The 12,687-nt window shown below is 38.0% G+C and overlaps 1 protein-coding gene across 6 annotated transcripts in view; it reads left to right on the forward strand.

Moving 5' to 3' along the window:
* Nucleotides 1-12,687, forward strand: part of NEBL (nebulette) — a 252,787-nt gene that overhangs the window by 178,017 nt on the left and 62,083 nt on the right. For 4 of the 6 annotated variants that reach the window (XM_085050561.1, XM_085050559.1, XM_085050560.1 and 1 more), the window contains 2 exons: nt 7,423-7,524; nt 9,132-9,233. The exons of the other annotated variants lie outside the window; for them this stretch is intronic. In XM_085050561.1, coding sequence (XP_084906687.1) covers nt 7,423-7,524; nt 9,132-9,233 — 204 coding nt within the window. The remainder of the gene's footprint in view (nt 1-7,422; nt 7,525-9,131; nt 9,234-12,687) is intronic. 6 annotated transcript variants of the gene reach the window in all.

Genomic DNA, 12,687 nt, shown 5'->3' on the forward strand with positions numbered 1-12,687 from the left:
ACAGCAGTGGAGAATGGTGTTTACTGTTTACCAGTAGTAAATGTTATTTAGAGCTATCACTGTGAAAGAAAATTGCAAACACAGCTTTTCTGAATTCGCTTGCAGCTACTTGTACTTTTAAAGTATATAAACTTTGTTTAAATGAACATCAGTGTTGTTTTGGTGTCAATTCACTTTGTCAATGCTGGGATGGTTCTTGACGGGTGCTGTGTAGAGAACACAAACAGGTTGTTTCTGCCGTGCTCTTGCACACTTTTAGGCACATGAGTAACTTTGTTCCTATCTCATGATTACACATCTAGTGAGTTTTTCGAAGAATTTAATAGAATAACATATGGTTTATTTTACAGAATTTGAACCATAGAGTTCAGTTTGATGCTTGCATTGGTTTATACCATTTAACCAAAGTGTTGCTTCTTGAAGTTTTATTTAGATAGCTTACAAATAATTCGGATTGCTTACCAATATTTTTGAAAGTTGGTTGCTTTTTTCTTTTTTTTTTTTGCAGTGGCTTGTTATCTTCTCGAAGTCTTGAAGTTTTTCACAATATAAAATCCCAGTAATAGTATTTAAATTTTTTATTAGAACCAAGTCAGGTTTGATTTCATGGTTAAGCTATCTTATACCAGATCAATGCACCATTGCTTGGGGCAGAAATGCTGCCCAGATTAGTGTCTTGAATGATACAGATGCAACTCTGAAGAAAAATTTATATTAGTTTTAGGTTTTGTAAAACTTGTGAGAAAAGCATATTTTAGGAGAAGACTGCTTAAAATAGTGATGCCATTTTAAGGGGTTCACAAAGCTTTTAAGAACAGTTGATGTGTAAATACCTTTAAAATTATGATCCATTTCCATTCTTGTTTAGGTAACCAAATCAATTGAGGTAGGCATGTCATTTTGAAACTCTTTTTTCTTAGATTAATGGGATATTTGTTTGCTGCTAACAATGTAGAAGCTGGGGTGTTCATTTTGAATTACCTTAAATTTATCCTATCTTCCCCTTCTAACAGTGTAACAAACACTCAGGTTATGTAGGCAGAAAACTAAATGTCAATGTTAGATGTATGTCAGCATGTGCAGAATCTTGACAGCTGGCTGCTGATTAAAAGGCTGCTGGAAAACTTCAGGGAAGCATTATGTTTGAAGAATAACTTTTTCTTCTGCTGGGAAATACCTGCAGTGGAATTCCCAGCAGTAATTTGCAACCTGCCTTGATTACAGAACTCCCTCTTCCTGTCAAGCTCTGTCCATCTCTGCTGTTGGAAGCATCAGGATGTCACACTGACAGAGCATAGGAGCTGGGAGCATGAATGTCTCTCTCTCTATAAGCAAGAGGGTTTTTATTTTTATTTACCTAGCAGTAGAAATGATGGTGGACTACTAGGAAAGGAAATAATGCTGGAAAGAGAGATGTGAATCCCTCTCAGAGAGGGTGGTGGGACCAGGAGGAATATGAGAGGAGTTTCTGTAGCAAATTCATCATGGTCTGAGGATTAGTATGCTAGTGCAAAACCTATTGCCCTGCTAACAGAGAGCAGGTTACAGATGTGAGGATAAATGAAATTCACTTGTTTCATCTCCTCTTACCCTAAAAAATAAAAAAAAAAGGGGAAGTTAAGAAAAACATAGGAGGGAAGGACGTTTTGATAAATGAGAACTTTTACCAGCATATTAGAAGTAATAAAAAAATGAGGGAAATTATTTTTAGCCTGGGCATACTTCAAAAAAATCAAATAAACCATCCAAATACAACATAAAACTCTAACCAGTTAGTTTAATCTGTTGAAGAACGGGTTCTTTCTAGTTGCTCATGAGTAGCTGCAGTGCAATGGGCAAATATCTTTATCACACATAATGGAGCAAGTTATGTAAGTCCAGTTATTGCTCAGCAGTTACACAGCTCCTGTGGGTAATATCTGGGCATCATGGTGAATAGCTGTGGATTTCTTGCTTTGTAAGTACAGGTTTAATTAAGAACTGTGTGAGTTTTCATCTTGGAGTCAGAACATGGAACAGTAAGCTTCCCAAATGTGGCACATTTGTCTTTCCAAACCAGTTCAGACTATCTGTGTAATCAAAGCTTTGAAACTGCAGGGAAAAGGAAGGGAAACTACTGGAGAGCTACAAGGATAAAGCTCTTTTATCCACCATTCAGTACAGTTTACTTATGGGAGCAGAATGCATGTTTACCTACAATGCTCTGCCAACTCAATTCAACCTTTACATGGAGGGTTTGCATCTAATAGGATTAGGATGTGTTTAAGACTATTTGCTCAGCCTTAAAATAAGGCTGACATTTATACTAAACTCTGAAATGTTTCCTTTAAAAATGAAAACTGTATTCAACTTACAATATATTTGTGCTGACATTTTGAAACTGTCATGTGCTGTAGGCCTTCACACCACTTTGAATATCATTAACATGCTCTATAAGTGTGGGCAGAAGCTGCATAACAGGGCAATACTGAAAAATATCCCGAACAATGGGATCATGTATAAGAAAATAATTTTTCTCTTTTTCTTACTTAGACTGAAGCAAATTGCTCTCAAATGAACAAGAGTGACTTTTTAAATGACAGGAAATGTATGTTAAAAATAATTTAAATACTGCATAATGCCTGAAGGAAAGCATATTTATCCAAACCAGAGTACTTTTCTCTATAAATTGTGTTTGTGTTGTGTGAAGTGAATGTTAATGATGTGACTTTGGCACACAAAGTCATTTGCAGAAGAGTGAAGAAGGGGCCATCACCCTACTTCATCTGCGCTTAGCTGATGTCATTTAGCTCATCTGGAAGTTTCCAACTTGGTACCAAAACTAGTTGGTGGCCTTAAAACAGTGTCAGGTCACAAAATAGCCTTTTGCCTTATGTGCATCTGAGGATCGTGTGAATGGAAGGACATAATTGAACAGTGAAATGACATGATAACTAAATTTCTGAAGCAAAGAAACCATTTGCCACACTGTGTCTGTGTGGAAGCTGCACTTAGCTTTTGATGAAGGTACTCAAAACTGTGCATCACAGTTTGGTCTGTTCCATGACCTGGTCCATTACTGGGAATTTTGAATAGAAAAACAATGCTAAATATTTTTACAACAGTTTAAATGTTCTGCTTGGTTAAAATTACTGGTTCTCCTCACAGCATTACATGGTATGAAATAGGATGAGGTGTTCTGATTTTACAAATAAGAAAACTGCAATAGGCTCATATATGGACATTTAAAAGGCAGTTTGTAGATCTGAGTTTGGAGCCCTGGTGTCTTTTCTCTTATACTTATCTGCAAAACAGTGCTTCCTTTAAAATGTTAGTTGACAGTTGGGCAAACTTTTGATGTATAAGTATATACTTTCCGCTTCACATGATGCCAGTAATGATAATTTATATGTTTCACTCACCATCTAAATCTGAATATTTAAGATGTCTATATTGTCTTAGGACTTAGTTTTTTTTCATGTTGAGGATATTGTGCAGTCACAATCCACACATACAAAAAAGCACATTCTTTCTGATTAAACCAAATCAGCAGATCTTAAACTGGATGTTTAACACCATCAGTAACATACCTGAGTGTTAGTGTTTGTTTTGATGCAGATCATGGAAAAGTCAAGCTTCTTCTGGCTCTCTGTTCAGCATCTGCGTTAGAAAAATCACTTTTCACTGACTTTCTGCTGACAGTGGTTGTCAACAGTGGGTCCCCCTGGACCACTTCCAAGTGGTGCTGAAAATGATGTTTACTCCTGATGTAATTGGGACCAATCAATTTTAAGGCCCATTACTGGAAAGGATGACTGCATCAATCTGTAATGGGCCAGAAATGTGTTTGTCCCTTTTACACAAGCCGGAAAACAGTTTTCAACATCATTTGAGTAGGAATTAGGAAAGCTGTTGCCAATGATGATTGTCACCAGCTAGTCATTTTCTTAGTGTTGATGGACTCCAAAGCGTAGATGAGAGAAAAGAGGGCAGAGACACAGCTGACAGGCCATTAGTTAGTGGACTTAACAGCTCTTAGAAAATGCTAATCAGGGACAAACAGTAAGAGACAAATTCTTGTGCAGACAGGTGTGCCCAGCTTCTTGCTGAGTCCTTAAGAGGACGAAATGTTTTCATAGCTGCTTGGGCATATTTTAGTAATTTATTATGTATAGTTTGGAATAGTTTTGGTATTGGAACAAGTGAAAAGATAAAAGATTTCAGGAAAAGTCTGAATGTCTTAAACCCAGCTTTGTGTGGCTCACCATGTAGAAGTTTCTGTTTGTTGATTGACAGCCTGAGATGTTTTGCAGCATTGTTAGTTATGTGTTTACTTTATGGCACTGTAGTGCATTCCACTGATGTTCATGTAAGGTGAAGCATCTTCCAGACCCTGCTGGAGTGACTAGATCAGCATATTTATCCTCAGTAGACCTTATGCCTTTTTATAAGAGCTGGAGGTATGGCCCTATTTAAATCAGTCTACTAATTATGAGAGGGCCTGAATATTCTCCATGCTTTGCAAAAATTAGTTGCAATTCAGAGTATGTAATCACATTTGAGATTAAAGATGAGAAATGGCTTTTGTTCTGATTATTGCTTCACAAACATGTTCCACAATGTAGCCACTTTTTATTTCAAATAGGGTAGAAACACACTTTAAATTTAGTTGGTATCTGTAATTTATTGTTTTCAGCTTCAAAACATTTTGGTACATTTTCATCCGTTTTAGTTCCTGCTTCTTCCTTGCTTGCATTTCCTGCTGTTCTGCTGTAGCTCTCCATCTAGGTCTTTCACTGCTACTCTAAAATTGTGATCTCAGTTACTTTTCCTAAGTAAAGGCCAGTTGGAACAAATTTTTTGGAAACCTGTGGTCCTCACGAAGAGGAGCAATTCTTGAGCCTTTGGTGATTTTTTTTTTTTGGTAGGGCTTGAGCAACCCTTTGAAGTGAAGATTGAGTAAAAGCATCGTGTACTGCCTGGAAATTCCAGTCAGGGTTTGAGCCTCTTGAACCAACCCAGGGCAAAAGTTGGCTCCTTCTCTGGGTGCTTCTGCTGTTTCTTTTCTTTTGTTGCTTCTCTCCCCTCATAGGCTTCTTCACTTTCCATCTTCTGATGCCCATGGGTACACACACCAAGCTGCTTTGCCCTGTCTACATCTGTTCCCCTGCTCCCTCAGAACAGCTCTGGTTTTACTGTTCTAACACAGCACTATTGAAAAAAAAACTCACGAGGTGGAGCAGAATAGCAGCTGTGTAATAGAGGCCAGCATAGTGTCCCAATGGGAAAGGGTCAGCATCCAGGGATTGAGGTTATTCAGGAAATGGGAAACATATTTTTTCTTTCTTTGGCCTACCTCTGACAAACTACTGTTCTGCTGCATAACATTTTTATTCTCACTGGAGTATGACAAGCTGCAGAATGGAGCAAATATATATTGCAGACATTTTTAAAATGCTAGATGACTTTCCCTCAGACATAAGTAATAGGTATACTGGTTTAGGTGCAGGAAGAATAATAATTCACTCAGGGAAAGGTATAGCAATTGGCCTTGCATCTAATATAATTGGAAATGGTGAAATATAAAGGACTGTCACTGTCTTATTTCTGCCCCCCCTTCTCCCCAAAATTAACCACAATACATTATTTCATGTGCTATATGATCATGTCATTTGGGACCAATAAGTGACCACATTTCCTCAACTTTATCACCGCTGTTCTTGATTCTCTGATGTTAGATTCACTGCATTCCTAATTTCTATTTTGAGCACATATGCTGGCCTTTAATTTGCAATTTACATGGATCATAGGGTGCTATTCAGAAACCTGTTTCTGCTGCCTTTGTGGTTTTCACCTCACCTCATGTGGTCATTAGGATGAACAGCATATAATTAACTAAATTCATGTAAAGTCCTGAATTGCAAGTGCTTTTCTGTACCTCTGGTTTCTTAAAAATTAGAGAAAACCTAAGTATAACCAAAACAAAAGTTCCAGTGGTTTAAACCAGCTGTAAGAATCAAGTTCTGTTTTGTATGTATGTGATAATTTGGGCTATGTCCATCAAACCTATTTACTTGTTTATTTTATCAGTGATTACACTTGTGTGTCACTCATGGCAGATTAAAAATTTTAAGATCTCTTTGTGGGCAGGCAGCCAACAGTGAAGCCTGTTTAGCTTGTCTGCTTAGCTGAAGCCATATGGAAGCAAAATTACTTTCCTGTTGAATGTAAAATATTTGCCAAAAAGTACTTTTTTTCCCTTTTCTTTTTGCAATACCGTTTCTATGAAGTATATTTGTCACTGACTGCAGCAGTTTATGAGTTTGTTGCATTGTACCCCGAGTGAAACTTTGCACTGGAAATAGGAGTGGAGGTTATAATGAGAAACTTCAAGCTGAGAACTTTCTTGCAGGTGAAATACTGTCTTGAGAGGTTGATTAACTTTGTGAAGCAACAGAAGAAAATCTAAAAGATTTCCCAGTAAAGAAGGAATTGTTCTTTTACTATTTCCTCTAAACTTTATTTGATGTTCTCCGACTTCTGCCTGAAACTTCAATTTGTCAGACACTTTTGAATACCAGGGACAGAATGTCATTCAGAATAATTCAGTAAGACAGCCCTTGGAAATTGGCTTAGATTGGCACATGTGCTAGAGGAGGAAAAAGTTCACAAACCTTGAAGAAGAAAAAGAAGGATAACTTGTGGAGCTCTAAAATGTCCCTGAGGTCTCTGCTTCTCCCATGATTGCTTTGCTAAATGGAGAATGTTTGGACTCTCCTACCTGTGGTTTAGCCTTCTGGCCAAAATTTTCTGAGCCCATTCATTATAGTAGTGGCTTTTGCACAAACAGAAAGAGTCAGTCTTGTACTCAACATGCTGGAACACTCAGCCTTCTTGTTCCCATGATTGTGCAAAGCAGCAAATAAGTGGCGTTGTGGGGATACTGAGGTGGAGTCACATCATTGAATTACATAAAAGCTATGTGTCTGTCCAATACTGAGAAAGATACTGTGACAGAATTATAGTTTCTCTTCAGTGTAGCTGCAATCTGCTAGGCTGCAGTGCTCAGTATCAGACCAGGGGCTAATTTGTATTTAAAAAGGGTACAACATAGGAAAAAAAATGCTGTACACTTAAAAGTCCTCTGAAATTTTATGATAAAACCTAATATTTGTGACCTTGCAATGCTTTAATTTTTTAGTATGCTTCTAAGCAAAACAATTTTTCTTTTTCAAATTGTATTTTATGCTTCTGAATTTCTTCCTTATTGTGTTACCTTGTGTGTGCATCTTACCTTACAATCCCTGTCAAGCAGAACTCTGTTGGAATAAATTAGGGGGAGTTCTATTGAATTTGATGGCTGAGTTGATAGTAATTCAAAGTTTATTTATAAACTTCAAACTTTATTGTTTGTTTTAAACCAAACTGTGTTTTGTTTGACAGGTATCCTATAAGAAGGATGTGCAAGATACTCACAGGTACACTGAAGTGCTGAACAGACCAGACATAAAGAAGGCAACTGAGATAACAAAGATAATAAGTGATGTATGTTCTCCTTTTACTCCCTTTCTATTTTTTTAGACATGTAATTTTTCCCCCAATTTTGACCAGACTTTTTTAGAATGCTGCTGAAATTCTCAAACCCCTTGAACAGAAAATCTTCACTCCAAAGTCTGACAGGGAGGTTTGATTAAAAGCAATCCAAACTCAACCAAAACAAACCAATCTTGCCTGGTAGGTTAGAAAGTTACGGGTTTCTCCTTTTTTGATGTTGACAGTACGATCTTTGTGATTGTTGGTAATTGATGTAAAGACAACATGAAAATTGCTAAAGCTGGTTTTGTTTCAGCTTTATTTATGATAACCAGTCTCAAGATGAGTCATAGGCTTGTATGCTATACTGCACTTCAGAAGATATCCCAAACCTTTTCTTACCTTGGTGCAAGAGAAGCTGGCAACCCTGGACTACCCTTCCTTTTCCCATCTCAGCCAGCAGCGACAGGAAAATGCAACTCCCCGCTATCCTTCCCAGAGCTGTGCAGATGCTGCTTTTTTCACGGGGATTCTCCTCCCTGAACCCCTCTCTCAAATTCTTTGCCCTCCCACCATGAGTACAGCTAATGGACAGGTAAAGGAGCAGTTTGAGAAGCAGCAGTATGATGCAGTTTAATATTTTATTGTAGAAAAGTTAAGCAATACATACATTAAAACCTCGGAGTCAAGATTTTAAGTAACTGACAATTAAATGTGAGACTGACTAGACACATTTGGAAAGACAGATCTAAGAGGTCTGAAATCCACCTTTTAATAGTCAGGAAATATTAATATTCAGGAAACTCGTCTGAAAACCAAGAACTTCTAAGTGTCATGCTCAACATGCAAATTTACTAATTGCTGTTCAAGCACTCTCAGAATTGGAGTGGCTTTGGGACTTTCATTTCTCCCAGTCTGTGGCTATGACGTGTCCTTGCTGATTCAGAGTGCCTGAGTAATGCAAGAAGCCTATTTTAGGCAATGGGTAATTTAGTTTGTGATATTGCAAAGCACCTATTGTTGATTCATCTGTGCTCTTTTCTAATGCATTGTGGGAAAAAATTGCAGCAGTTTGCATGGGAGGCAGTTCAGCTGGAGAGATCACGTAACATTAACCTTGCGGGACTAATTCCGCTCGGTTACCCAGCGCAGCCTCACTGACATCCAGCAGGATCACAGTGGTAAAACTGAGAGTGGAATTTGACCTTACAGTTCACAAAAGTTGCCCCTCAGTCTAGTTTTATTTCAAGACTGCTTTCAGCTGCTACAAATAATCTTGTGTTAACTGTAGACCCTGTCATAAGGAATGCTGAGCCACTGTAACTCATTCTGCCTTGATAGGGAGGACAATATTTCTTCGGCTTAAGCTGTGCATTTGGTTAAGGTTGAATTTTGTGAATGCCATATATTGTGTTTTGCAATTAATAAATATTATATTGTTAAGGAGCTGAACCCTGAGAAGGGCTTTACACAGAGCTGACTAGAACAGTAGTGTCAGTGCAGACTATCACATGAGACTCTTTCTATTAACTTTAATGCTTACATTTCTCTTGATAAAACAAATCTAAACAATTTATTAGTGATTAATATCTCCCCCCGCCTTTTTTTTTTTTTTTAAGGCCAAGTACAAGAAAGGAAGGGGAGAACTGAATAAGGAGCCTGCTGTACTTGGAAGACCAGATTTTGAACATGCTAAAGGAGTTTCCAAACTTTTAAGCCAAGTAAGGTTCTCCATCATTTTACAATTATTTCATGCAAATATCTCATTCTTAGTAATGCAAAGAAACATTTAGATTTTTAGATGATTATCTCTAATGGCCTTGAAGATTATGTTCTCAGACTTTTCATATAGTATTGCAATGACTGGTAAATTTAGGATTCTTAGGAAACCAAATACACATTTTTAAGGAAAAATACAATGAACTTTGACTGTTACAACTTGTCTCTTGTGGAAATGGTGTATATTTATACAGATTATCTAGGATTTCTAAAATATTAATTGAATGTAATTTAGAGGCAAATTTTGCTCCTCATTCAGTTTGAGTGGAACCTTACCCTGTGATTAATCCCACTGAAGTAACTGAGGTCTTTTGTGTAGCTGCTTGCTAATGTGAGTAATGGGATCTGAATTTGGCCTGACATGTAAACCACCCGCCTTCCTTCCCCCTGAAACTGAACCTTTTATGTACTACTGTTATATATTAACCTCAAAAAAGAAAAAAAAGCATGAATTACTTTAGTCCTTAGCTAAAAAGAAAGCTAAAATAGAAATATTCCCTCTTCCTCTTAGTAGTTTTCTACTCATAAGATCTACACATATGATTCTACTACAAATCATCCTGACATTGTGAGAACGGATTTTTCACTGCTGATTGTCTTTTTTCTTTTTTTTCCTTTTTTCTCCCCTTTTTTTGTCTGAAGTAGTTCTTTAACAGTGCCTTGACTAATCCTTGCTAGTAATCCTGTCCAGCTACCCTTGGAGCTTTTGTAAACGCAGGAACATATTCTGCCCTCCTGTAAGAGGAGGATAGAACCCTTTGATTGGAGAAGGCTGTGTCAGCCTTCCCAGAGCCAAAAAACCCCTCAAGGGTAAACAGTGTATATACTAGAACAGTCTCAACATCAGTGGTATGTATCAAATACTTGGGATTTGGCTAGATGCTAAATGTCTTCTCTAGAACTAGCATAAAATGAGAATAATGTGTCATAGAGAACAAGCTGCAAAACAGTGCAGTGTCTACACAAAGAGAAAAAGAAAGAAATAAATGTTTTTTGTTTGTTTGTTGGTGATGTGTTCAGAATAGAAATGAGTTGGTATTTTTCAAATAGAGATTTCTGTCTTCTATTTTATAATGGATAATGTGCTCATTTCTCTGCTGATGGGCAGGTCTGCTAAGAGATTGTTTTGTATTTAGCATTGTTCAGGCTTCGAAGTCAAGAAGTACCTCACACTGTACTTTTCTAGAAAGAGCCAGTGTGATGCTACTCTGACCTGGGTGTCACTTACAGGAAGGGGGGCTCTCTGTCACTTAGCAAACACCTTCAGTGGTTTTTGAAAGGGTCCATATCTGAATTCAGTGTGTAACGTCCTTTATATCTGGTCAGTGGCTGCCTACACACTCCTTTCCTTGCAGCCTATTTCAGAATCTAGTGAGCTTGCAGCTGCCTGTTTTAGCCAGTGGGACCAAACTATAATCCTTTCCAACAGCCATCTCCATCTTCCCAGGCCTGGTACCCGTGAGATTGCAGCCAACAGTCACAACAAGAGAAAAATATCAGCTGGATCATGGTGTCCTGCAGGCTGATGCTGAGCCAGCTACGTGGAAGGCTTCATCAATACACTTTTTAGCTTATTTTTATTAGATGTGGTTTTTCTCTTGGACAGTGCTAGCTGCATCTGCAAATGCTTTATAATAGAGTCTCTTCTCTGCCAGGAACTGGGATGGCAGCAGTTCTAGTTGAGATCTTCCTGTAGAAGGCAGCATTTACTGTGCAATTTTAGCTTCTTTAGAGAGCCCAAATAGTGCAGAAGGTGTGACAGGAAGGGAGGAGAAGCTGACCAAATGTATCTTGCCTTTGGTTTATTTGTAAAGAAGATTCTTACAAAACCTTGGTGGTCCGACCTCTGCAGTCAGTGGCCCTGGATCCAAGTTTTGGGATCCTTTCTTGTCCTGTCCTCTCCTCAGCCTACACTGCTGTGGCTGCTTGTGATGTGGACTGTACTTTAGGGAAGGAGGCAGTGCCTCAGGCTGACACTGCCTGCAGCAGCCTGGAGGGTGCAAATGCCAGGCAGCTCTCAGCAGCAGGGAGGGGCACTCAGCAATTCCCCCACCTCCTCTGAAAGGAAGGCAGTGGCCATGAGTTGTCTAATGTTCTTATATATTATTTGAATCATTATAACACTTAGACACACTAATCATAAATCAAGAGCACAGAAAAATGAAGATGACCCCTGTGTCCAAAGTGCAGGGTGGCGGGGCAGGATGAGGAATGCACCTGTGCTGGAGGAAAGGAAGAGACCTAAATATCGTTCAGTCATGTCAGTCCTCTTCACGCAAGGATCCTGAAACAGGCTTGTAACACTTACAAGATTTAAAAAATAGTAAAGTTAATCATCTCTTTATTGTCTCCAGAATTTGTGGTTTTTAGAGTTTCCATTTGTTTCTCAGAAAATGGGAAGAGTATAAACTTTTTGTGTTGAAAGTTGATAATCTCCCTTAATTGCATGAATCTGTAAGCTGCGACATGCAGAGAAATATTAGTTATTTGACCCTCACAGTAAATTTGCGAAGTTGACAATTCTGATGGATGTAATGGGAAGAGAAGATGATAACATGTTTTAATGTGGTGCATATGGGTAGGTAATTTAGGGAGTATAGAGAACAGGAGCACGAAGAGGTCAGGCAGTGTGGGTGTAACGAAGGGAGAAAGCAATCAAGGCAAGCAGGAAAGCAAACAAAGCAAAGAAAATAGTGTTAATGTTTGACTGGCACTCAAGGCTCTACAGAAATCACTGTTTTCTCTCTCTCTCTCTCTCTCTCTCCCCTTTTTTTTTTTTTTTATTTAACAAAGCTTTTGACAACAACAGCAGCAAAAATAATAGCTCCCAGAACTAGAATGTTTACCCACAGCACGTGGTAACCCTTTTCTGTTGATTTTAAATGAAATTTAAAACAGAAACTACGTTAGCCCTTGTGAAAACATGAAGCTTGACAATTTGCTGGGTGTGCATTGTATAATTTGGGCTATTTTTTCTCTTTTTTAGTAAAGCAAGCTCTTGTTCATGTCCTCTTTATGTCTTTTAAAGCATATTTAAAGCTTTTTCAAAGAGCTGCTGATATGAAGTATTCCTCTTATGGTGTTCAGTAATTGGTTTTGGAATGAATAATTTTGGGTATTTATATTTGTTGCTGGATCTGATGCTTATTGTTTAGGTAAAAAGCTGTTAGAGGTAGAATGTTTTTCGAAATGCACCTTCTCTGAGATTTTCAGTAACAACCCTAAGATTGTAGGATTTTCTCAATTTTTCTTTGCTTTAAACTCTGCTAGTGCTTTTAGCAATTAATGTTTCAGTTTTGCTCTTTGTTTATGCTACTTTTCCTTCTATATATATGTGATCTGACAGGTTTTTTCCTTTTTTTAATATGTTTTCATATGGTCATGAGGAAATGCTTT

This window comes from Lichenostomus cassidix, chromosome 2, assembly GCF_008360975.1.
Source record: "Lichenostomus cassidix isolate B80296 chromosome 2, HeHo_3.0, whole genome shotgun sequence".
NCBI classification, from domain to species: Eukaryota; Metazoa; Chordata; class Aves; order Passeriformes; family Meliphagidae; genus Lichenostomus; species Lichenostomus cassidix.